The sequence below is a fragment of the Lepidochelys kempii genome, chromosome 27, assembly GCF_965140265.1.
Source record: "Lepidochelys kempii isolate rLepKem1 chromosome 27, rLepKem1.hap2, whole genome shotgun sequence".
In the NCBI taxonomy this organism is placed as follows: Eukaryota; Metazoa; Chordata; order Testudines; family Cheloniidae; genus Lepidochelys; species Lepidochelys kempii.
In genome coordinates, this window is record NC_133282.1 from 10,640,609 (window position 1) to 10,666,115 (window position 25,507).

The window sequence follows — 25,507 nt, forward strand, 5'->3', positions numbered from 1 at the left end:
AAGCCACCCGTGCGAGCTAGCTCAGAGCTAGCCGGGGCATGCCTCCATGTGCTGCAGTCACCCCCCTGACCGCCGCGTCGCCAGCCCCTCAGGGGGACGGGGACGGGGCGGGAGGCTGGGGCTGTTTGCAAGTGCAGCTTTGGCACCCGCGTCTGCCGCAGCAGTGCCTGGAGCAGCTCGCTCTCGTCGGCAGGAACGCCATGAAGCTGGGCTACAGCAAGCCCTGGCCGGAGGCCATGCAGCTCATCACGGGGCAGCCCACCATGTCGGCTGATGCCCTGATGACCTACTTCAAGCCGCTGACGGACTGGCTGATCCAGGAGAACACCAAGAACGGGGAGACCCTGGGCTGGCCCGAGTACAACTGGACGCCGTATGCAGGTACTTCCAGCAGAGGGTGTGAGAGAGTTCTGCCCCGCTGGAAACGCGGCGCATGATGTGGGAAGCTTGGCTTGGTGCTCTGACTCCCACCAGCACCATTGTTCCCAGCTGGCCCCACTTGCTGGCAGGCTCTGGGGAGAGACCACGAAGTGAACACGTCACTGAGACGGCATTTCTCCCCCTCTTCTCTCCCCCCACGTGCAAGGGGGAGGGGCTGCAGGGCTGGGGGAGGAGCTTGTCCTGCTGCTCTGTGCAATTCAGTCCCCAGGGCTGTCAGTCGTCGCTGGCATGATGTTCACACCCGAGGACCAGGTCCATTTGTGGGTGGGGCTGGAAGGGATCTAAATGAGGCTGCTCTGTTTGGGAAGAGGGGGGCCTGGAAACAGGGGTGAAAGTAATTTAAAGGACATACCGGTACGCCGGAGTCCTGAGCAGGGGGCGGGGCCTCAACTGGAATGGGGTGGGGCCTTTGAGATTTAAAGGGCCTGGGGCTCCGGCTGCAGTAGCAGGAGCTGGGAGCCCCAGGCCCTTTAAATCGCTGGCCTGGGGAAGCTGCCCCCTGCCGGTATGGTCGGCTGTGTACCAGCTCTTGCCAGTACGCTGTACCGTCTTACTTTCACCTCTGCCTAGAAATGTCTGTTAGACTGGAGTGGGGGAGTGCATGCAGCTTGCTGTCAGTCACACCCTGCACGATGCATCACAAGGTGCTTAGCTCTGTCGCTGCCAAGACAGCTTGGTGCTTAGGCTCCTTTGCTGGTAGACCCAGCCCTGGCAAACCGGCAGCAACAGATGCTTCCCCACGAGCCGGGGCTTGTTTTCAAACACTCGCTGCCTGCACTGGGCAAGCTTGGTTAAATGCCCCCGAGTCGCGGGTGGGTCCTTATCTGCCAAGATCCCCTGGGGCTACATGGCTCCACTTGCGCAGAGGAATGGGGCCTTCGGCAGATCTGCCCGTTTGGCGCGCACCCGCCCAGCAAATCGCTGCAACCCCCCGTTTTCTTCTTGCTTCTCAATCAGGTCAAGCACAGTCTAGTGCCAGAGTCAGTTTCCTGGGGATGTCACTGGATAGGAATCAAGCCGCCGCAGGACAGTGGGTCCTGCTTGTCCTCGGACTGCTCCTCTTGATTGCCACTGTTGTCCTGGGAGTCAAATTCTGCTCCTCAAGGAGAAGGGCCCACAAATCCAGCTCGGAAATGGAACTGAAATAAGGTCGAACCTCACTCCTTTCCTTTGCCATGTGTGCCCACATGGGCCTAGTGTGTGTGCGTGCAAGGTGTGTGTGCATGGATGGGCTGTGTGGTGCGTGCAAGGTGTGTGCACACACAAACCTATGAATGTATGCACATGAGCCTTGTGTGTGTGTGTGTGTGTGTGTGTGTACACATACGGCCTGTGTGTGTCAGCCTCATGTGGCGCTGAGGCAGGAGTGCAATCAGATGCATAGGACTCTTCCTTCCAATCAGGTCAAAACTTTTTGACTATGCAAGAGCCAAAGCAGAAGATAATTTATTTGTCAATGTTTGGATTCCCGGAAAAAAGAATCCCAAGACGAGGAGTGGGATCATGTGGTTTGTTTCTTATACACCCTGGGGCTCATTGGCCAGTTGGAATCAAAGTTGCATTGATGAATTCCTTAGTGATTGGAAATGGTTTTATTAATTAAGCAGGGGGTTAGGTTTGAATCCCATCCAGAGTGCCTGGAAGTCATTTTTGCAGCTCCGCTGTGCGGTTGGGAACACCAAAAGGGCTCATGTTAGCAGTGGGAAGCGTTTTGCGGGAAAGGGGCTGTTTGGTTCCCAACAGGGTCCCTCCCTCGGGCGTGCCCACCCACCAGGCTGTTTACATGCATGGATGAAAAATAAAGTGTCATGTTTTCCCCCAGTAAAATGTGTTTCTGTTTCTTCAGGAAGCGGCAAGGAGCAGCCTTCTGTTACACTCACAGCATGTGCAGATATAGATAATAACATAAATCCTCTTCCTGGAAGGTTGCAAAGTAATACAGCTTTATTTCTTAGAATCCAGAACCCTAACACGCAACAACCAAAACCAGAGTGAGACAAAGCAGGCTGCTCCCTAAAGCAGAGAGGCACAATTTACCCTACTTTACTCTGGACTGGCTTGCTGCAAGCTGCTTCTAATCACATGCTTCCCTACAGAGCCCCCTAGCCTGTGAGCGGGACCAGGAAACCCTTGAGCACTGTAAGCAAGTGATAGCTTAGAATTTTAATAGTTTTCCATACACAACACCCTCTATCTCTAGATGCTCCAGGGCCAAAAAGATGGTTAGAAAAGTGAGGAATGAGGAAACAAAGTCAACCTCCCCTTCCCCACCAAACAATCCCCTTTACCCTGAGGACCAAGCTCACCTCTGGGAGATGCCACATCAAACCTTCCCTGTGATGATTTTTTTTTTGCTGCCACACTGCCTCAGAAATTAAAGATTTCAGCATGGATGGATTCAGCAGCATGCTTGAGCATGTGCTTAATTTTACAGGAGTAGTTCCCGCTGAAGTCAGTGGGACGCCGTGTGTGTAAAGAGAAGCATGCGCCTTTGTGCTTTGCTGAATTGGAGCCTTGGATTCTTGCTTGCTTGTGATCTAGAGCTGTGCCTTCAGACTGTGTAGCTCCTCCCAAGCATACACGTGTGTCCGACTGTGCACAGAAACCCCTGGGGACTACACCGGCATACGCCCAATTCCGTTGTCTGAGAGCAACACCTGGGAAATTCCAGAAACAAAACAAAAACCTTTGTTTGAAAAGCGTGTTTTGGTTGCTAAGTGGTGTGAGAAGGGCTGGCTTGATGAACAGCAGCATAACCTGGGCATATGGCCCCAGAATCTGCTTCACGCTGCTTATTGGGAATTTATAAACCATTGTCAATTTCCCATGGCGCCTTACAGGGCCTAGAAAAGACCTGGGCCTGATTCCTCCCCACAGCGTTGCCCCTTGGGAGTGAGTGCAGAAGGCTTCCATCAAATTTAAATGAGGGAAAATTTCTTCTTTGCTAGTGTTCTGCTTACACAGCATGAATAGGGCCCCGTTCCCGTGGCCCTGGGCAGTCATTTACTCCAGGGCAAGAACGGGTGGCCAACTCTAGCAGTCACAGGAGTCCTTACACCCATTCTGTGCTGATGTCAGTGACCCCACAAGTTATTAGGCAGCTGTGTATCAGGCCTGTTGAACCTGCCCAGAAGAGGCCAATCCTAGGCCAATCCAGCATGATCAACCTAGCAGTGATGTTTCAAGGAGTCCGTTTGACTTCCGTCACCTCTGAGACACTGGCTAGATAGGTGTGGACTTGCTCCCGCAGGGGGGACTTAGCACCTCCACTGCTATTAGGTACAAGCTGATCAGGAAATGGGATTTCCAGTCTGTGGGAAATTCTGACCGTTTGAATTGGTTTTATTCTGAATTTGAATGAGAGGTAGAAATTTCCGACTTGTTTTGGACTTTCCAGTCTGTGGGCAATTTTGACGCTTTGTTTTGATTTGGCACAAAAACAAAGGTCAGACTGTCGGTATTTCCCGCAGACTAGAAATGCCAAAAGAAGTCCATTTGGAACCACTGCAGCGTTTCATTTTAATAATGTTGGAACATTACAATATAGTATAAAGCGTTGACTCTATGGAGGGCTTCTGTTTGGGGGGGGGTTATTTTGTAGGGGTTATTTTTAGCAATTTTTGAGTTGTATGTAGATTTCCAAGAATGGAGGGGTGTGTTGGGAATTTCTCGCTTTCTGTGGTAATCATTAATCTCTTTGTACTGTTCCCTAGAGTGCATTAATGTAATTCTGTGTCACACAGTGCTGCGTTAAAGCTCAGTAAGGAAACTTCAGTGTGCACCAACAGGGTCTACACAGACCAATGAAAGCACCTGAGTGCGCTTTAGAAATCACAACCCCGTAGTGCGCACCGCTGCTCAGTGCAGACAAGCCCTTAGATCGGGGTGGCCAACCTGAGCCGGAGAAGGAGCCAGAATTTACCAGTGTACGTTGCCAAAGAGCCACAGTGATACGTCAGGTCAGCAGCCCCCCATCCGCTCCTCCACCCCGCTCCCAGCACCTCCCACCTGTTTTGTGGTGTGCAGGAGGCTCAGAGAGGGAGGGGGAGGAGGGCAGGCTCAGGGGAGGGGGTGGGAAGGGGTGGAGTGGGGGCAGGGCCTGTGGCAGAGCCAGGGGTGGAGCAGTGAGCACCCCCTGGCACATGGGAAAGTTGGCGCCTGTATCTCCAGCCCTGGAGAGGGTGCCTGTACCAGGAGCCGCATGTGGGCCACCCCTGCCTTAGATATAAGTAACCATTTCTGGTGCTTAGAATCACAGAATCTCAGGGTTGGAAGGGACCTCAGGAGTCTAGTCCCACCCCCTGCTCAAAGCAGGACCAACCCCCCAATTTTTGCCCCAGATCCCTAAAGGGCCCCCTCAAGGATTGAACTCACAACCCTGGGTTTAGCAGGCCAGTGCTCAAACCACTGAGCTGTCCCTCCCCCCCAAGAAACACTGATTTCTTTTTATTTTATTTTAGTTGTATCAGGAGTGTTTTATTGGTGTTTATTGGTTAAAACCTAATATCAGAAGCCCTAAGTATATATAATATTCAATGCGTAATATAATAATCCAGTGGTTTTCAACGTTTTTCATTTGCAGACTCTTTAAACATTTCCAATGGAGGTGTCCTGGGAAATCTTAGACATATTCTGCAGACCCCCAAGGGCCTTGTGGAGCACAGATTGAAAGCTGCTGTTCTGTGGTAACAACCACCTTTTGGGGCCCCCTTAGACATAATCTGCAGACCCCCAGGGACCACAGGCTGAAGACCACTGTAATAATATAATGTTGATTTCACTGACGTTTTCTTCAGAAAAGTGTCCGAATGGATCGTGGTGATTTTCTTGTCTTGATGAGGAAACATGTTTCCTTGCTTTATTTGGTTTTGAATCATCCAGATAGACTATATACAAGTCAAAACCAAATAAAGCAAGGAAACATATTTCCTTATCAAGACAAGAAAATCACCACGATCCATTCGGACACTTTTCTGAAGAAAATGTCAGAGAAATTGCTACATTCTTGCAAGATGGTTCAACATCAACTCACCGGTGCTGGCCGATAGAAGTCTGGTCTGTCGGAAATGATCTGATCAGCTCTAATTATGGGGGGATGGGCTGCAGTGAGGGCCTTGGGCTCATTAGTCAGGTGAAGACAGTGGAAAATTCCGCTTGCCAGGGGCAGACTGGGGGGAGCGGTACCCCGGTTGGCTGCTCAGTGCCCTGTGCTCGGCCATGTGTTTATGTAAGAGCAGGGAGGGCACTGGAGTCGCATGCCTCCTGATCTCCTCTCCCCCCTCCGCTTCCTTCCCCCCCCCCCACCTTTTTTCTCCTGCATCTGTAAACAAGACCAGTATTTACTCTGTGGTGATTAGGTACAAGACTAATCCCAGGCCAGGGATTTATTGCAGCCTTAAACAGCCAAGACCTCAAACAGCCCCCAGTGCCAGAGGATGGAGAGCTGAGTTCCCACCCCATCTTCCTTCCCAGGATCTCCAACACCTTCCAGATGGGGAAACTGAGGCACAGATATGCAGTAACTCACCCACAGCAAGTCTGTGGCAGAGTCGAGAATAGAACTGAGGAATCCTGCCTCTCTGCCAGACACAGCGCTATACACCACATACTTTATGTAACAGTGATAGGATGTGGGCGGACTGTCTGACAAGGGGCTTTTATCATACACTGCACGGCACTCTGCCCACTGATGCACTCCACTGAAACGACTTCCGACATCCCAACCACGCTGCCACCAGAAATGTTCCTCCCCCAGCCCCCCAGGCGAAGTGCAGGATGGACGTCATTTCACCTTAGGCAGGGGACAAGTTTAAGGGCTGGAACCCTCAAGTGCTAGACGTGTTTGCTTCCTCCTGTTGTGGACTTTGGAATTTCCCCATCCCAACAGGTGCAGCACTTGTTGGTAGCCTGGGTAGTTCGTGAGATCTCAGCTCTTAAACGCGGATTTAAAGGGAACTGAGTTTTGATAATTTATTTTCCAGATGTTCAAGTTGGATTTATTATTTTCCCCCTTCTGAGGCCTGAGCAGTTGGAATCCTGGCACCCAGACAGTCTGGCTTTTCCGGCAGAGGGCTGCAAACGCTTAGCTGTCTCTGATAGGTTTTGGTAAAACATGTGGCATTAGCCAAAGCAAAGAGCAACCAATTGTATGGAAATCAAAACATGAATAAGTGCCCCTTGCTCTCCTTCTAGGAGGATTTCTTTCTTACAAAAATAGGAAAACCAAAGGAAAAACTGTTACAAGGGGATGTCACAGTGGGATCTACAGCTCTAAACAGCTTGCTGGGTGACTGTAGCTGGGTATAAAAGGATTGGTCATCATTAGGGTTCAGAGTTAACAACCCAAATTGTGTTGGGGCAGTTCCCTGCATTGGCCAAGAAGGGGTTAAAGAGTGCCTCTGATTACATTTAGACCCAGCCTGCCGCACCTGTGAGGCTTATCAAGCCTGGGGAGGGCGGCCCTTTAAAAGGGAGGATCCCAGCTCAGTGAGAGGTGGCAAGCAGGATTGGAACACAGGGCTTCCCCATTCTCCTACTTACTGGGGAGAGCGCTTTGGCCTCAGAAGCCCTGTCAGTAAGGGGAGTGGCTGGCTTTGGAGCCCTGGAAGCCCAGTTATTTGGATGCTTGGGGGTAGGCGTCTGGCTCTGCTCCCAGGGGCTGCTTCTTCCTCACACTCGGTGGGCCTGCAGGAACCCTGCCTCTTGTGGGCTGTAAAAGTATTTTGCTCTTTTTTTTTTATTATTATTATTCATTGGGACTACTGTGAATGCCTGGAAGGGGGCAAACTCCCTAAGAGACACAGCTGGAAGGCTGTGCCCTGGGCTCTGAAACCCATCTAAGGTAATGCTGCTGTCCAGAGGAGGAGGACTGGGATGAGAGACCTGCCTATCCTTGCCACAAGGAGGCACTAGAGAAGCGGGATGAGGCTTATAAGTGTTTGCTTTTATTGGTTAGTGTTGGGGAAACATCAATCTCACTGTACAGGCACAAACAGTGGAAAAATATTTCCACTGACCGTCAAAATTCACAGCAAGGCAAGTAAGAGAACTGCTGCTTGAGAATCCGTTAGTTTGAGCTAAGGATGTTTACTCTGTATTTTAACGTGATGTTGGCAACTTGTATTTTAACAGCTATAAAGCTTTAACTCTTTGACTCTCAACCTTTGCTGTCATTATATTGTTAATGCCTTGTGCCCTCCCCCCCCATAATTTCCAGCTACTGTGAAAATTTAAGTAGATAAAAGTTGAAAGGGGGGGAGCTTTAAAAAATGAAGGAATAGAACCCATCACACTGATGAAACCAGCCAGGGCAGCTGGCACTGCTCACAGCTGCAGCCTTGAGCAGATGTCACTGCAACAGTTACACACCAGTCACATGCTGAAGGTTTAATTTTTTTTTTAAAGGAAAGCTCAGTTTCTGCCATAATCACAGGACTCCAGGAGCTGGGACTTTAAGAGGACCACGAAATACCACACGACTTGTAATAAAATCATGAGAGCTGGCACGGTTGCAGAGTGGGCTGTGTGGTCTTGTTCTGTCCTTCCACTGTATTTAGCTTGTGAACAGGTTTCTTGCTGAATGGCCAACCCCCAGTGTTACAAGATTGGCTTAAAAATCATGAATTTAACAATAAATTGTGGGTTCTTTTTATTTGCTTTCTGGCCGTTAAGCACTTGGGTCACATTTGTGAGCTTTTTCTTAGCAACCACATGGGCTAGAATCTTCCTCTTTTCTGCTGAGATTCTCATAAAATCATGGGACTCCGGGAACTGCAGCTTTATGGAAAACACCAAATACAGCAAGATTCACAATGAAATCACAAGAGTTGGCAACTGGGACAGGTGGATTTTGGGGAGGGGGGGCAAAAAAAGTGTTGTGAATTTGTGTTTGGTTTGACACGAACAATTCAGTGAAACCCTCTGCTTCTTCCCCCATGTGCCCCCCCCCCAAATCTGTAAGTCTAAATAGTTTGGGGTGTGTTTGTCTGTTTTTCCAAAATGACATTTTGTTTAAAAATTTCCTTCCATTTTTTTTGTATTAAAAAATAAAACCCCAAAAGGTGTGGTTAGCTTGAAATCAAAGCAACCCGTTTTGTTTGACCTAAAATGATTGTTTGATTTGCTAAAAATTTAGTTTTTGGTTCAACCCAAACCAATTTTTTTTCTCCAAGTGCCAGTGAACCAAAAAGCAATTGTTAATCTCACAGCTCGATTGAAGACATTGCTCTTGGAAATGTCAGCCCTCTGCCTGATCTAGGTCAGGAGACAGGCTGTGGTCCACAATCTCAGAGGGGAAATGGAAGCAGAGAATCTGACAACAGCAAGGCAGGAAATTACCTACATCCCACCCCCAGCTTACTGCACCCCAACAACTCCAAGCCCTTTTCTGATGGGGACACGCCACAGCCCTCCAGCCTCTGTGTCGTGTCTCTTGTAAGAAAGTGAGTCTGATGAAATGCTGCTGAAATGTCTGGGAAGCCTGGGGATTAATTATTTTCAGGAGTCTGCTGATTAACAGTGCCACAGGGGTGCCACCATATGGCCATTTTAATGCCAGACTGATGACTGCAGCACCGCGATGCCCTCAGTGTTACATCACAGGACAGCATTCCCGGGCAAAGTCACATGCCATGCAATGCAGCCAGGCACCCCGTGCAAAAGTACAACGGTGTGGTGCGACACCACCGTGCAACACACTGCGACAGCCCAGTGCACGGAGCAATGCCACGCTGCAGCCAGCTCTCCAGCATGTCCCTTTACAATCGCAGTGCAATGCCGGCTGCCCAGAGCCACAGTTCTCGTTTTATTTCCAGCTGAACCGCAGCTGGGCTGTGGCGGGTTTCCTTTCTGGCAGGCGGGGGAGGCGCCTGTGGGGCCGAAGCAGAATTATTGGGAAGGAGGGTGACTCTCCACAGTTAGTTAAATCCACCTCTCACCAGGGGAGAATCATAGAATCATAGAATATCAGGGTTGGAAGGGACCCCAGAAGGTCATCTAGTCCAACCCCCTGCTCGAAGCAGGACCAATTCCCAGTTAAATCATCCCAGCCAGGGCTTTGTCAAGCCTGACCTTAAAAACCTCTAAGGAAGGAGATTCTACCACCTCCCTAGGTAACGCATTCCAGTGTTTCACCACCCTCTTAGTGAAAAAGTTTTTCCTAATATCCAATCTAAACCTCCCCCACTGCAACTTGAGACCATTACTCCTCGTTCTGTCATCTGCTACCATTGAGAACAGTCTAGAGCCATCCTCTTTGGAACCCCCTTTCAGGTAGTTGAAAGCAGCTATCAAATCCCCCCTCATTCTTCTCTTCTGCAGGCTAAACAATCCCAGCTCCCTCAGCCTCTCCTCATAACTCATGTGTTCCAGACCCCTAATCATTTTTGTTGCCCTTCGCTGGACTCTCTCCAATTTATCCACATCCTTCTTGTAGTGTGGGGCCCAAAACTGGACACAGTACTCCAGATGAGGCCTCACCAATGTCGAATAGAGGGGAACGATCACGTCCCTCGATCTGCTCGCTATGCCCCTACTTATACATCCCAAAATGCCATTGGCCTTCTTGGCAACAAGGGCACACTGTTGACTCATATCCAGCTTCTCGTCCACTGTCACCCCTAGGTCCTTTTCCGCAGAACTGCTGCCTAGCCATTTGGTCCCTAGTCTGTAGCTGTGCATTGGGTTCTTCCGTCCTAAGTGCAGGACCCTGCACTTATCCTTATTGAACCTCATCAGATTTCTTTTGGCCCAATCCTCCAATTTGTCTAGGTCCTTCTGTATCCTATCCCTCCCCTCCAGCGTATCTACCACTCCTCCCAGTTTAGTATCATCCGCAAATTTGCTGAGAGTGCAATCCACACCATCCTCCAGATCATTTATGAAGATATTGAACAAAACCGGCAGAGTCCATCTCTGCGAGGATGGATCTCGTGGCCTGAGCCAGGTGTCCACCTTGTGCACTTCACACGTATACCTGGGAGGTCTGGTATTGATGCAGGTTCAGGGGTGGAGGTGGCAGATCATGAGTGAGAGGGGGCCAGTGGAGGAACGGTGTCTGGGAAACTTGCAGCCTCGCTCTGCTCTGTACCGCAGCTACGTTCCCCCATGAAATTCACAATCCCTGGGAGGACAAGGTCAGCTCCCTGGATAAAGAGGATACAGCTAACAGCCTGAATCCCCACAGAGGGAGCGGGAAAACCGCGGTGTTCACCGTGGGTTATAGTGGATGAATGGACTATAAGGTGGATAGAAAGTTGGCTAGATTGTCGAGCTCAACGGGTAGTGATTAATGGCTCCATGTCTAGCTGGCAGCTGGTATCTAGCGGAGTGCCCCAAGGGTCGGTCCTGGAGCCGGTTTTGTTCAATATCTTCATTAATGATCTGGAGGCTGGTGTGGATTGCACCCTCAGCAAGTTTGCAGATGACACTAAACTGGGAGCAGAGGTAGATACGCTGGAGGGTAGGGATAGGATACAGAGGGCCCTAGACAAATTAGAGGATTGGGCCAAAAGAAATCTGATGACGTTCAACAAGGACAAGCGCAGAGTCCTGCACTTCGGACGGAAGAATCCCATGCACTGCTACAGACTAGGGACCGAATGGCTCAGCAGCAGTTCGGCAGAAAAGGACCTAGGGGTTACAGTGGACGAGAAGCTGGATATGAGTCAACAGTGTGCCCTTGTTGCCAAGAAGGCCAATGGCATTTGGGGATGTATAAGTAGGGGCATTGCCAGCAGATCAAGGGACGTGATCATTCCCTTCTATTCGACATTGGTGAGGCCTCATCTGGAGTACTGTGTCCAGTTTTGGGCCCCACACTACAAGAAGGATGTGGAAATATTGGAAAACATCCAGCGGAGGGCAACAAAAATGATTAGGGGACTGGAACACATGACTTATGAGGAGAGGCTGAGGGAACTGGGATTGTTTAGTCTGCGGAAGAGAAGAATGAGGGGGGATTTGATAGCTGCTTTCAACTACCTGAAAGGGGGTTCCAAAGAGGTTGGAACTCGGCTGTTCTCAGTGGTGGCAGATGACAGGACAAGGAGTAATGGTCTCAAGTTGCAGTGGGGGAGGTTTAGGTTGGATATTAGGAAAAACATTTTCACTAGGAGGGTGGTGAAACACTGGAATGCGTTACCTAGGGAGGTGGTGGAATCTCCTTCCTTAGAAGTTTTTAAGGTCAGGCTTGACAAAGCCCTGGCTGGGATGATTTAGTTGAGGTTGGCCCTGCTTTGAGCAGGGGGTTGGACTAGATGACCTCCTGAGGTCCCTTCCAACCCTAGGATTCTAGGATTAAACCTGCAGAGCACTCAGCTCGGAAAAGGGCTTTGATGCAGAAGGTCCCGGATCTAGCTGAGCTGGGAACAGTGGTTGCTTGGATCACGGCCTGGATCAAGGGGGTGCTGGCTCGGGGACAGGCTGAAATGATGCCCCTAAGGGATCATGGGCGTGGCTCACTTCTCCTTCTCTGTTGGTGGGCGGGGGGGAGTGATTTCTCCTCCCCCCAGTATCCTCTGGGGTGTTGTCTCTCGGGGGGAGGAATGCGCAGGCAGGGTTAAAGGAAGAAGGGGTAGGAAAGGCTGGGTATTTCCGGGGCATCCTGATGTTGCCTCCCAAGAGCAGGGCCCATCAAGTAGCACCCATGGGCCTGTTGTTATGTCTGGCTTAGGGCAGATTCCAGCTGGCCGCAAAGAGCCTTCAGAGGATCTGCAGGGTTCCACTGAGCACAGCCCTGTTCACACAGGCAGTGACCGGAGCGTGGCCAGGTTCTGGGGAGGTTTCAGTGAGAAAAGCCACTACTCCAAACCCTCAGGCTGCAGAGCTGCTTCACAGGCACCTCCCGGCCTGGCTCCATGTGGCTGGGGCGGGATTTGTCCTACTCGACCCCAGGGTGACGGCTCCTTCAGAAAGCCCAAGAGGAAAATCAATACAGACAAGTGCAAAGTCCTTCACTTAGGAAGGAAAAGTCAGAGGAGCAGCTCCAAACTGGGGACTGACCAGCGAGGCGGGCGCGCTGCTGAAAAGGATCCGGGGGTTATCATGGATCACAAATTGAGCATGAGTCAACACTGGTGCAGGTGCAAAAAAGGCGAATATCGTTCTGGCCTGGGCAGGAGTGGTGATGTAAGACACGGGAGGTCGTTGTCCCGCTCTGCTCGGCACTGGTGAGGCCTCAGCTGGAGCATTGCGTCCAGTTCTGGGCACTGAACATTCGGGAAGATGTGGACAAATTGGACAGAAGCCAGAGGAGAGCAACAAAAATGATCAAAGTTTTAGAGAACCTGATCTCTGGAGAAAAGAAGAATGAGGGGGGCTGATAAGTCTGCAAATCTGTTAAGGGCTGTTAGAAAAAGGACTGATCGATTAATCTCCATGTCCTCTGAAAGCAATGGGCTTAATCTCCAGCAAGGGAGATTTCAGTTAGATGTTAGGAAAAGCTTTCTAACTCTCAGGGTAGCTGAGCTCTGGAACAGGCTTCCCAGGCAGGTGGTAGAGTCCCCAGCCCTGGAAGATTTTAAGAACTGGTCGGACAAATGCCCTGTCAGCGATGGTCTAGGTTTACTTGGTCCTGCCTCAGCGCAGGGGCCTGGACTAGGATGACTCCTTGAGGTCCCTTCGAGCCTGACACTTCTCTGATTTCTATTACTTTTGGCCTCTGGACCCAGAGGAGAATGTGGTGCACAAGTTCGAACGCTGCAGGCGAGATTCCCCCTTCTCCTGTGTTCCTGGAGCTGGCGATGGCCACTGGCCACCATGGTGCAGCCACTGGCTACTGAGGAGACGGTTTAGGCTGGGGGAGGGCTACAGAAATCCCAGCCCCAGACCTGCTACCCCTAATCCAGGCCCATCTGCCCTCCACGTGTGGCGGAGAGCAACGGTCCTGCTGAGTCCATTGCCTTCCCAGACCGGGGGCCACCAGGGCCTGGCCTATTTGCCCAGTTTGGATGTTCTATTATTAGGCTGTGGTGAGTCACTGGCTCAGGGCCCCCCTCCCCGGCTAAGGCAGGAATGGGAGGGGGCACAGGGATGAGTGGTGCCACATTCCTCACATTCTCTCACCCACAGGGACAAGGAGCTCATGGAAAACTACTGCTGGCATGGGCAGAAAGAGTCACTTTTCCGGGTTGCTCACACAGGGAGCCAGGAGGGGCGACTGCCTCATGGGAGGAGCCCAGCGGCTCTCAACAGAGGAGGGGGAGGCTGCTGTACAGCCCCAGCGCGGGTCGCCTGGCACCCCAGGGATCACCCCATGCTGAGAGGCTTAGGGCCCTGGGCTGGGCTATTCTCTGGGGGCTGTTTCAACCCCTTGCAAGGTCCCTTTCTGTCTCAGACCCCCACAGAGGGGTGGGACCTGCCCCAGGGGAACTACGCTCCTGGCCAACCGCTAGGAGCGAGAGGAGATTCAGGCGCCAGTGCTGGGGCCATGTGTTGTGTCAGGGGCAGGATCCACCCCCATGGCTCTGTGCAAAGTGCCTTGCCCCACAGGGAAAGCTCAGGTATGTGGAGACAGGGGAGCGGGTGCAGGGCTCCCAGCTGTTTGGGAGTAGTCAGGTGAGCTATGGGCTGTAACTCTCCGCATGGCCAGCAGATGTCCCCACTCATCTCTTCCAGCTGCCTGGGCTGAGGTTGCCTGGAATGCTTGATGGCTCCAGGAGGACCCCCTGATTTCACTTAGCAGAGGAACAGAAGGGAAGCTGGGGTCTAAACCAGGCATCACAGGGCAGTATTCCAGCGCAAAGGTACATGCAATGCTGCAACTGTGTAGTGCAATATAGTGCAGAGCAACCATGCAACACAAGGCAGCATGAAATGCAACCGCACAGCGCATGGAGAAATGCCACGCTGCATGCCCTGCAGCTTCTCCAGGCAACTCCTTAGCTGCCCTGAGTGGCTGCTTCATGTCCTTTCTCATCAGCCCTTTCCCTGGTGTGAGTTCATTTGTGATCAAATTCCTGATTGACACTGATCTCCTGGTGGACAGCAAACATGGGAGGCCAGAAGCAAAGCGAACCGGAGAGCTCAGAGCAATGGGGGCAGGTTTGATCCTAATGACTTTCAAATCCTGCACCGGGCAAGAGGAGCTAAACAGGCCAGGTAGCAAAGGTCCCTAGTGCATTGCTTTCAAGCCGGCTCCTTGTCACTGTCTCTGTCATGTGACCAAATGCTGGGGTTGGCATGTGGACATTGTGGGGTTGTGGAGAAGAGGTGGGGTGGGAAGATCTTAGGTCTGTTCTACATTAGGACATTTGCAGTAGTGCAACCCTCCAATGTCAATGTGCTGCATTAAGCCCCCTCCCCCCCACCAGCCTTGGGATACAAGGGGCCCAATGAGCCATGTGCTTCCCACGCTATCATTCCTGCGCAGAGTGGAGCTTGGGTGGAAAAGCGGAGAACAAGGAAGTATCGCTTGCAAGGTACTCCCAGGATCTGCGCTCGCTATTCGAGGGATAATGGTGCTTATTAGCAGACATTTGACTGAACAACCAGGAGAGAGAGAGAGTGTAAACAGGCAGATTCTGATCTCAGCTCCACCATTGTAAATCCAGAAAATCCAGAGGACCATCATTATTAACAACATGAATTCACACTGACACAACATGGGATCAGAATCTGGGCTATTGTCCTTGTTACAAACACAACATCTGGGGACATTGAAGATGCTGGAGTCTGCTTGGGATTAATTTGTGGAATGAGATGGGATGCCCCCCCAATATACAAACCCCCACACACCTCTGCTGTCACCTGGAAAGGCCCCTCCCTTTGGAGGCTGCATTCTTTGACAACGACCTGCTTGGCCTCTAGGCATTACTGCAGTATTGATGGGAAGTAACAACACCACCACTAATTAAAGACAATAATGATGCTTGTGTTTCATTCAACAGAATGGATCATTTCATGGGATTTTGCAGGAAGATGGTTAGAGCAGGAGGCAGGACTTGTGGCCTCTCTTCCCAGCCCTGACACAGACTCGCTGTGTGACCTTGGGATGCCATAGAACTTATCCGTGCTTCAGTTTCTCCACCAGCAAAATGGGGATAATTATGCTTCGCAGGGATGTTGAGCACTTAATTCATGGGTGATTGTAAAGTGCTTTGAAGCCTGAGAGCCTCTGATGGAAGGAGCCAGAGGGTTCAAAGTAGAGTTATGTTCAGGGTTACATCCTACTCTTCAGGCATATTTCCCCTTCAGAGAATCTGCTTGTTACTAGCCTATCTGTCCAACCATGGAAGGCTTCACGTGGAAGCTACTGGAGACCATTAGGCCTGGGACCATCTGGAAGGGACCACTTCAAATGACTCTCCCTCCCTGCAAGGCTGGGCGTGTGCTCCTCCCCCTCAGAGAGCCAGGACCTGACCTGGATCCGGAAGTCACACCCTCCAGCGGATCTTCTTGCCACTCGACTGGTCCGTGTTAGCCACCAGGAGGCTGACAAGATGGGCAGCAGCAGGTCTCAGACTGGGCTCTATGGATTCCCTTCTCCACCAAGCTTTTCCTGGGTGTGCAGAGAACGAGATATTTGTGACCCGCGCCGTGGAGAACTGGGCCAGGTGATGGGGTTTAAGAGGGGGGTCTCTCACTCATGTAAAATGAAAAGATCGGCGAAACCTCCTCCTTGGCACTGATTGGGCTGGAAAATACCGGCATGGCATAGGTTAAAAGCCATCTACCCCCAGCTGGGATCTCTCAGTTGTTTCGCCCCACACGGCACAAGCCAAACTGCCCTGTAGGGACAGCATTCCATAGGGGGAAAGGGCCCCAGACAGGCCAGCTGATCTGAACAAGACTCCACCAGGGAGGGCCACAGCTGAGGTCCTGTGCCCAGGAAATACCTGCCTCGGGCCAGGTCCTGCCTGAGCGACAGGAGCAGAAGCCAGATGGGCATGGCCCCAGGTCAGAAACGTGGCCTAAGAGGCAGCTGATCTCCCTGAGACGTGGGTACTAGCCTACGAAGGGCTTGAGGACCCAGTGCTGAGGGCCAAAGCATCTGGCCTAACCCACACAAAGCATTGGAACCTGTGATTCCGGATCAGACTACAGGGGACTTATGTGAGGGCTGTGGCCTTCCTTGTAGGCAGCAAGAGACAGCTCCAGGAAAGGGGGGGCTGCCTTCCATGGCCCCCAAGGATGGAGGGGGGTCACAGGGTAGTTGGATCCTTTGAGGGGTAACGGCTCCAGCCCCACCTGTGAGGCACTCCACTCTCTTCCCCAGGTGGGGAGAATGAGCAGCTCACATGCAGGTCATGTGGCTCAATAATGCCGGGGCGGGGGGAGATAAAAGAGAAGCTTCCCCCTGGGCTGGGGAGGAGACAAGAGGGGTGGGCCCGGGCACGGGCCTGGGCCCCTCAGAGAGCTGGCCTGCTGAAGGGGGATGGTGGGTCTCCTGAACCGAGGAAGAGGCGCCCTGGGAAACAGGACTGGAAAATGACTGCTGGGGTGGGGGAAGCTGTTCCCCACCTGCAGCCCTGGCCCCAAGAAGGAGGCTGGGGGGGGGGCCCTGACCCAAGGAGAGGAAGGGTTTGAGACAGAGCGGGGCAAGGAGTTAATAACTAAGGCACCACAAGGGCGTTTGACTTACGCAACCTGGAGTGTGAGCAAGTGATTTTGAGAAGCCTGAGGGAGCAGAAGCGGGGCCCAGTGCAGCACCAAGCTGTGCCACAAGGGGGTGCAATCTGGGATGGCACAGCTGGAGAGAGAGGGGATGGGTGGGCCTGGTTGGGTGGGGCTGTCCCCCCCCGCCCACACACACCCACAAGCAGCTGCTCTAGTGACCCTGGAGGGAGAGGCCGACATTCTCCTCTGCATGGACTGAGCAACAGCAGCACCCAAGGGTTAGGTGGGCCAAGCCAGCGCCAGACGGCAAGAGAGACCTATGGGGAGCGATGGTGCCAGACATGCCACTGCCCCCTTGAACCCGGCCCTAGCAGGTTTGTTATTGACTCGAGCTAGTTATTTCCCCCCTTCACATTCAATAGCTTTCTAGGAGCGGTGACTGATATAAAGGGTTCATGTGTTTGGGCTAGAAACCAGCCTCCCCCATCCCCTAGGTAATAACTCCAGATCCACGTGAGACTTTGCAGGGTTCCAGCTGTGGAGCTGTCCAGCTACCGATAGCCATGTGCTTTACAAAGGCGGGTCTCTAGCCTCATCCCCCGGTACAGATGGGGAAGCAGAGAGGTGAACGGACGTGCCTGGGGTCTGGTGCTACAGCTCTTGTGCATGGCCCTTCGTGGCTCGCATCATTCAGTGCAGTGTGGTCATTCCGCTGAGGAAGTGTTGCAGCAGCAGGCTAAAAAGAAGCCCATGGCAGAGAACCCAGGAGTCTTGAGTGCTGGGGCCCCCTCTGCTCTAACCCATAGGCCTCATTCCCTTGAGAGGTAGAAAGTGAACCCAGGACTTCTGCCTCCCAGTCCTGTCCTCTAACCACTAGATCATACTTCCCAGAGCAGAGACTAGAAGCCAGGAGTCCTGACTCCCAGTTGGCACTGCACTATTGGACTATATTCTGCTCCTAGCGATGGGAGGAGAACCCAGGAGTCCTGGTCCAAGTCTCCTGCTCTAGCAATGGGTCCATGCTTCCCCCTTACATAATGTACCAGCCAGGATTCTTTATGGGACGGTATCCAGTAGGGTTAATGATGCTCTTTTCTTGCTCTCATCTTCAGCACTCCAGTCCAATGTCATCCCCTCCAGCACAACTTCCCTCTGATGAATGGGCTCCTGTCTTGGAAGGATGAGTTAATCTGCTGGGAGACTATTCCAGGGAGATGACATCCTCAATCATGCAGCCTGACAGGCCACAGATTCCAGCAGAAATAGACACAAACAAGTGAGGGGCTTGCCTAAATCGCTGGCTTCTTAATCCCCCATGCCCCTGTTCTACCAGATTGACTCTCCTGACTTTGACGGAGTTACTCCTGCCTGGCACAGGTGTAGGTGACAGGAGAATCAGGCTGAGAGTGCGATCCACTGGGTTTAGTCTCCTGAGTCATTTACCTCCATACAATGCACTAAAAGCACCCCAGGGCAATTAGAGGGTTCCTTTAAAGGCAGCTCGGAAAGAGAAAGAAAGAAAGAAAGAAAGAAAGAAAGAAAGAAAGAAAGAAAGAAAGAAAGAAAGAAAGAAAGAAAGAAAGAAGCTTGTGACTTTTTTCACATCTCTAGGATGGAGACAGAAGCCCTGAGAAGGGGGTGGTTTGTTTGTTTGTTTGTTTTTAAAGGTTTTTGTTCCTGCTTATTTTTTACATTAGAAATTTCAGGTTTCGTCTGCCCTCGAAAATTCTATAGTGACTGGAGACCTAATGAAACAACGATCTCGTAAGAGGCAAGAGAGTGAAAGATGAGCAATTGAGAGGAGGAGGAGGAGAAGGGGGGTGGCTTTTGTTTGTTTATTTGTTAACCTTGTGGCTGGCTGCACTTGATTCGACTCCAGGCTCTGCCATAGGCCTGCTCGATGACCTTAGACAAGTCATTTGGCCTCTCTGTGCCTCAGTTTCCCCATCTGTAAAATGAGGATAATTATACTGGCCTCTTTGTAAAGTGATTTGAGATCTACTAATAAAAAGATCTGTATGAGAGCTAGGAGTTCATTATTGTTTTTTTGGCAGTGAAAAAAGAGGAGAAAAGGGGACAAAGTAATAAAAGGTATTTTTGTTTCATACACAATTGAAATGAATGTTTTCTCTCATTTCACTTTGATAGAAAATATGAAAATTTCCTATGAAAATTTTTATATGGTTAAAAAAAACCAATGTTTCATCCCAAAAAGCCTGTGACAGAAAAATCCAACCGTCCCTATTTAACCACTACATTCTTGAACGGTTTGGAGAAAGGGTATCTTTGTTGAAAGCTCAGCACCAGCTGAGAGCAAGTGCCTATCATAAACATCTGTGAGACCTCCCACCAGTGCTCCAGCAAAGCCAGGGGAGACCAGGGTTAATATACCTGGTGTTTTAAAGCTAAGAAAAAAAATCCCTCTTTAAAACAATAACACATCGACTGGCACGACTTTGTCATAAAGGAGATTTTTTTAAAAGGGCCAAGGACCCAATTTTAAAAAAGTCCTTTGAAGGCAAAATCAGCTTTGGTCTGAGAAAGCTGAATTTCCTTAACAGTGTGAAGAACAGAAAATGCCATTTCAAAACTAGAGCTCGGTGAGTGGTGACCAAAAGCTACAGGCTTCTGGCAGCTGGTTGGTGGCTAATGTGAAATGGGTGGGTAGGTCTCAGCCTGACTCTGAGTAGACTTCAAAAGCACTGGAGAATGTCATAGGGCAGTCTGGCCTTTCAAGGCCGAGCAAGGCTGAGCCGCATGCAGCCCTGTTCAGAGGAACAGCCTGGCAGATGGGTCCTGGAGATCACTGGCTGCAGCTGATCAGCATCCAGTGATGGGGGCTGATGATTCACTAGTGAGGGCTGGGAGTCTATTTACCCGGGGTTGGAGCAGAGGACTGTCAGAGGGCAAGCAGGCCCTGACTACCCCTCTAGACTGAGGAAGGGGCTGAACATTCAAAAGCACTTAACTAAGTGTCCAGTTCCCACTGACTTTCGATGGGAGTTGGTTGCCTTCCTCCATTAGCTGCTTGTGGCTGTCGCGTAGGTCCACAGCCCAAGTAACCCCATGTGTGTTACTGATGGGTGCCCTCACGAGAAGCCTCAGCAGAGAGGCCAGTGACTGGATGGGCCGTGGAACCTGAACTCGCTTCTCCAGCACAGGAGTGAGGTCTGTTGGCTGGGAATTGTGACGGGAAACTACACGGGCTGAGTGCATTTTGTGGGGGTGCGGGGCCTGCAGCCCTTAGGGCCGTCAATCCACAGCTGAATTCATGGGCACGTGGTTTACAAAATACAGCGGGTGGCGGGAAAAGGCTGGAAAAACCATGTTAGCCAGCTGGGTCTGTGAGCCAGGCAAGCATCCAAACTCCACTCTAATGGAGAGACAGCTGATTTGTTAAAAAAAGACTACTAGGGGATGTTGTTTTCCTGCTGACTGCCTCTGTGGAGCTGCGTTCATCTCAAAGGCCCCAGCCCACTGGAGCGAAGCCCGCACTCGAAACTTGTCAGCTCTGAGACTGGGGAAGGTGAGGGTGTGAAATCGGAGCTCAGAGAGTTGGCATCAAGCACTTGGCTGATTCCCCCACATGTGTGCTGAGCGATCATGGAAACAGCGCATCCCAGATCCTGGAGAGCATTTGGGGGAGGGGAAAATCTAGTTCCTGTTGGACAAGTGGGCACATCTCAAAGCAGCACCCCGGTGTGCAATGACTGAGAATCTGGGGGACACCCTTAGGGCTTCTAAAAGCTGTACGGCATTAACTAGCCCCATACAGTTAACGGGGTACAATCTGCTCAGTGTGGACTTGGTTATCCTGGGAAGCCATTCCAGTACAGGAAGGGCAATAGGCTGTATTAGTTCAAGGCACCTTTATACCAGTATAACTACACCCACCCTTGGGATTGGACCTTCACAACTATGTCAGTAAAAAATCACACCCCAATCGGCATAGTTATCCTGGCCTTAGTGGCCAAGGGTTAAAAGGGGCATAGGCTCAGATCCTCAAAGATATTCAGGCTCCTAACATCTATCGAAATCGAGGGGAGTTGGGTGCCTAAATACCTTTGAGGATCTGGGCGATAGCAAATACATTGTCATGTCACCTTTGAAAATGGGCCTTAGGCTCCTAAATCAGTCAGCAGTTGCAAGGCTGAGCAGAGCAACACCTAAGTGCCTTTAAAAATCTAGGTCTTATTATTTAAATACGTGTAATCACAGCTAAATATGCCTCCCCCATGTTTCCTTGTTCCGTGACTATCTCAGCTACCGTAAATATGGCAACGCGTATTCCATATTCAGCGTGGACTATAACTCCCTGCAATAGGCAAATATTTTACACCCTGCCTGTATTATTTGGAATCCTGAGACCCTCTTTGTTCTCTTCCCACCCAAACTAAACAGTGCTTGGCTTCACTGGCTTTCACAGCCCCACTCATGGCTTTTTATTTATTTACTTTAGTGAGAGGAAGAGATCACTGATAAGCTGGAGGATTTTGTTTACACAGGAAATCAGACTGGTTTCTACTTATGCTTTCCCTCTCCAGAAAGATGAGGAGAAGACAGGAAGAGAAGAAAGACGTCAGAGAGAGAGAAGGGAAAGAGAACAGACGGTAGGGAAAGGAGGTTACTTACAGTCTGATCCTGCACAATCAAAGTTAATGGGATTTTTTTCCATTGACCTGAATGGGAGCAGGACCAAGTCCTTTAGCCCCAATTTGAGTAAGCATCCCTATTTTGGACAGCTCTTAAGAGTGAGTTTAACTTTACGTACATGTTTAAGTCCCACTGAGTCCATGGAACTTATTTAAGCATGTGTTTAAGAGCTGTCCTGACTAGGGATGGAATTAAACATGGGTTTGATTGAATCAGAGCCTTAGTCCCTTTGGGACAGGGACTGTTTATAAAGTGTGTACATTTCCTAGTGTTTGCAGCTGTCCAGTTCTGGTGTTCACACCTTAAGAAGGATGTTGGAGAATTAGAGCAGGCTCAGAGAAGAGCCACAAGAATGTTGAAAGGATTGAAAAGCCTGCCTTACCATGAGAGGCTCAAGGAACTCAATCCATTTAGCTTATCACCGAGAAAGTTAAGGGGTGAGTTGATCTGTCTGAAAGTACCTACATGGGGAACATAAATTTGAAAGAGGGCTTTTAGTCTAGCAGAGGCAGAACAAGAGCCAATGGCCACAAGTTGAAGGTAGACAAATTCAGACTAGAAATAAGGCATGCATTCTCAGTATGAAGGGTCATTAACCATGGAACAATTTACCAGGGTTGTGGTGGATTCTCCATCCCTGGAAATCTTTAAATTGTGGCTGGAAGGTTTTCTAAAAGATCCATTCTTGTTCATCCACCAACTATTTGACTTGATGCAGGAATTAACTAAGGGAAATCCTCTGGCCTGTGTTATACAGGTGATTAGACTAGGGGATCACAATGGTCCCTTCTGGTCTTGGAATCTAAGAATCTAATGGGGCCCTGATGTTTGACTGTGCCCACTAGCTGCTAACATAATAATTGTATTAATATTAATACATGTGTTAATTGGGTTCATTTTTTAAACATCCAGTATTGGCTTGCAAAAAAAGAAGAAAGCCCTAAAAGAAAAATCTGGGAGACAACAAACTTCATTCTATTGTCTAGTGACCCTATTAATACATAATAATACTTTGCCTTCTCATACAGCACCTTTCATCCAAGAATCTCAAAGTGCCTTTGTGAACCGTGGTGAGTATTATCCCTATTTTACAGATGGGGAAACCGAGGCACGGTGAGATTTCCCCTAAAGTCTCCCAGCCCATCAGTGAGAAAACAGACCCCGGAAGCCCTGACCTCCCCCCACCCCCCCATTCTTCCCAGACTATGAAGCTGCAGCCCTGCGATACAGAACAATGCCTCCTCAACAAATCACAGCGAATTATGACCCAGACCGCTGTGGAAATTGGACTGGAGAAAATGAGTTTTCAACAATGGAATGAGTTTTCTCTGCGGGGGGAAGGTCGGATTTCATGAGCGCCATAGATGAAAGCAGCAGCCACATTCTGCAAGGGGCTTTGAAACCTCCTTCCTTTCCTCTGGCTCAGGTTCCCACGGGACAATGAGCAGGCCCAGCTCCCCGGGCACTGCTTTGTATCACGAGCTGTCAGCCGGGGCTGGCGAGGGACGTGCTTTGTGTCTCTCCCTCGGACGGCGTGGGTGAGGTGCTGCTGGAATATTCGTTGGCATCCCCCTGCCAAACCCCAGCCTGTAATCCTCTGCCACCAATTTAATGCATGGACAGTCGTGCATAATCACATCAAAATGCCCTCAGCGGCCATGGTCCTCCGATCATGGGGGGGGGATGATCATAGTCATGGGGGGTTTCTCCGGGAAGGAGATCAGTGATTAAGTACCGGGGGCTGCTCTGGGGAGCCCTGAGCCCTGGAGTTACTTGGAAAACCTGGGGGCGGGGGGGGGTATTTCTCTGCTGAGACTGGCTGATCGGCAGTGAAAGCATCCCTGTGCCATGCCCAGCCAGCCGCCCCTTCCCCCCTCCTAGAAAAACACTGATGGGGAGCGGGGACTGTGATGATGGGGTAGGGCAGGTAAAGCGGGTCACAGCTGGATGGTGCCTAGTGCAGTGGTTCTTCACCTTTCCCATACAGGGCCCCCTTTCCCACACCAGAACCCACCCCGCCCTCCAGGGACCCATCTAACCCCCCCCTCCATTTAGCAATAGGGGAAGGGCGCAGTGGTCACCACCCACCCCTTGACCTTTCTCCCTGTAACCTCCAGCTTAAGCAGCCACGGCCTGGCACCAGGGCTCCTTGATCGGTGCCATAGAAATAAACTCTCGCCCCCAATGACTGTCTGTGGGGGAGGAGGCGCCGAGCGGGAGGGACACTGCCCCCCAGCAGCAGGGCACCGTGCAGAGGTGCTGGGGGGGGGGGAGAGAAATGGGAGGAGGGGGGGCTGGGTGGCGAGCTCAGAAGGGACCCTCAGTCCCACGGCACTGGGGGGAGCGGACAGTGGGGCGGCGGGGGCGCGAGCTGGGGGATCCGGCGCTGCACAGGGCTTAGGTGCTTGGAGCTGCAGCCCCGCTCCCGGCGCGCCTGAGCCAAGGTGTCCCCGCGGGCGCAGGGAAAAGTAGGGGGGACAGGGCAGGAGCCCCCAGCTTGGATGGTCAGGGGCTCCCTCCTCCCATCCCGGTCCAGAGCCCCCTGGCTTCTTCCGCCCCTCCCCCCCCCAGGTTAGCGGCGGGCCCCCGGCGGCTCTCCCAGGCGGGCGGCGCTTCAGCACCGCGGCCGGGGGACAGCGCCCCAGCCATCCCGGGCACCTCCCCGGGGCCAGGGCGCCGCAGCAGGCGGGGGAAGGTGGGGTGGGGGAGAGACCGCCCCTCGGATCCCCTCCCCGCCCGCAGCTCCCCCCAGCAGCCTTCCGCGGCCGCAGCCTCCCCGCAGAGCCGCTCCGGGCGGGGCTCGGGCTCGGGCGGGCTCCGGGAGCAGGGCTGGGCGGGAGGCGGCTGGAGAGCCTCAGGCTCACCAGCTGTTGCTGTTGACAAGTCTGTTCCCGAGCCCCTGGCCGGGCGGCGGTGACGAAGCACATCGAGAATCCCTGGGGCGTTTATTTATTTCCACCGGGGCCTTCCCCTCCCCGCCCCCTCCCTTTTCCTCCGCCCTCCAGCCCCCAAAGCAACCCGGCCCCCTGCACGGGACCGCATTGCCCCCCCAGCCGGGGAAGGGGCTTCCCCGCGGCAGGCTAGCGGCGCCGGGGCCCCCCCGGGAAGCCGGAGCGAGCGCTCGGGGCGGCCCGGGGGAGAGCCCGGCAGCGCCCCCGGAGAGCGAGGAGCCACTTCCCGGCGGTGGGACGCCTCGGCGGGACTCCAGCATGCCCGTGCGGAGGGGCCACGTGGCCCCGCAAAACACCTACCTGGACACCATCATCCGCAAGTTCGAGGGGCAGAGTGAGTACCGCGGGCCGGTCCCTTCCCTGGCGGGCAGCCGCGCTCCCCGGCCCGGGCCAGGGCCGCTCCCTCGCTCCCTGCCCGCAGCCGCGCCGGCCGGGAGAGGCGGGCTCTCCTCCCCAGCGGGGGATCTCCGGGGGACCGGCAAAACTTCCTGCCTAGGCGTCAGCCGCGTTAAAGACTTGCTGAGACCCGGCCATGGCCAGGCTGGGGGCAGCGAGGCAACTGTGCGCCAGTACCAGAGATGGGCAGATAGATGGAGGGACAGTCAGTGTAGGTGGGGGAGATAGTAGGGTGCGAGATAGCCGGGTGGAGTGTGTGGGGATAGAGGTGGCTTGGTTAGCTCGGGGTGAGTGTGCAGGGGGATAGATATTGGGGGTGTATGGGGATGGATAGGTAGGTAGAGTGTATGGGGATAGATAAATAGATGAGATAGGTGGGGGTGTATGGGGATGGATAGATAGAGGGGTGTGTTTGGGGATCGATAGATAGGTAGAGTGTATGGGGATAGAGAGAGATTGATTAGATAGGTGGGTGTGTATGGGGATAGGTAGGTAGGTAGATAGATAGAGTG

The 25,507-nt window shown here is 52.1% G+C and overlaps 2 protein-coding genes and 1 long non-coding RNA gene across 4 annotated transcripts in view; 2 read left to right on the forward strand and 1 right to left on the reverse strand.

Annotated features, from left to right (window-relative positions):
* Window positions 1-2,268, forward strand: part of ACE (angiotensin I converting enzyme) — a 57,812-nt gene extending 55,544 nt beyond the window's left edge. The window contains exons 24-25 of the mRNA XM_073326207.1: window positions 194-381; window positions 1,399-2,268. Coding sequence (XP_073182308.1) covers window positions 194-381; window positions 1,399-1,589 — 379 coding nt within the window. The 3' untranslated portion in view covers window positions 1,590-2,268. The remainder of the gene's footprint in view (window positions 1-193; window positions 382-1,398) is intronic.
* Window positions 1,748-25,044, reverse strand: LOC140904031 (uncharacterized). The gene is made up of 3 exons (XR_012156418.1): window positions 24,900-25,044; window positions 22,031-22,109; window positions 1,748-3,098 (listed from the first exon to the last, which is right to left on the reverse strand). It is a non-coding gene; the product is annotated as an uncharacterized lncRNA (long non-coding RNA).
* Window positions 24,324-25,507, forward strand: part of KCNH6 (potassium voltage-gated channel subfamily H member 6) — a 101,049-nt gene continuing 99,865 nt past the window's right edge. For both annotated transcript variants that reach the window (XM_073326208.1, XM_073326209.1), the window contains exon 1: window positions 24,324-24,933. In XM_073326208.1, the coding sequence (XP_073182309.1) occupies window positions 24,858-24,933 (76 nt within the window). In that variant the 5' untranslated portion in view covers window positions 24,324-24,857. The remainder of the gene's footprint in view (window positions 24,934-25,507) is intronic.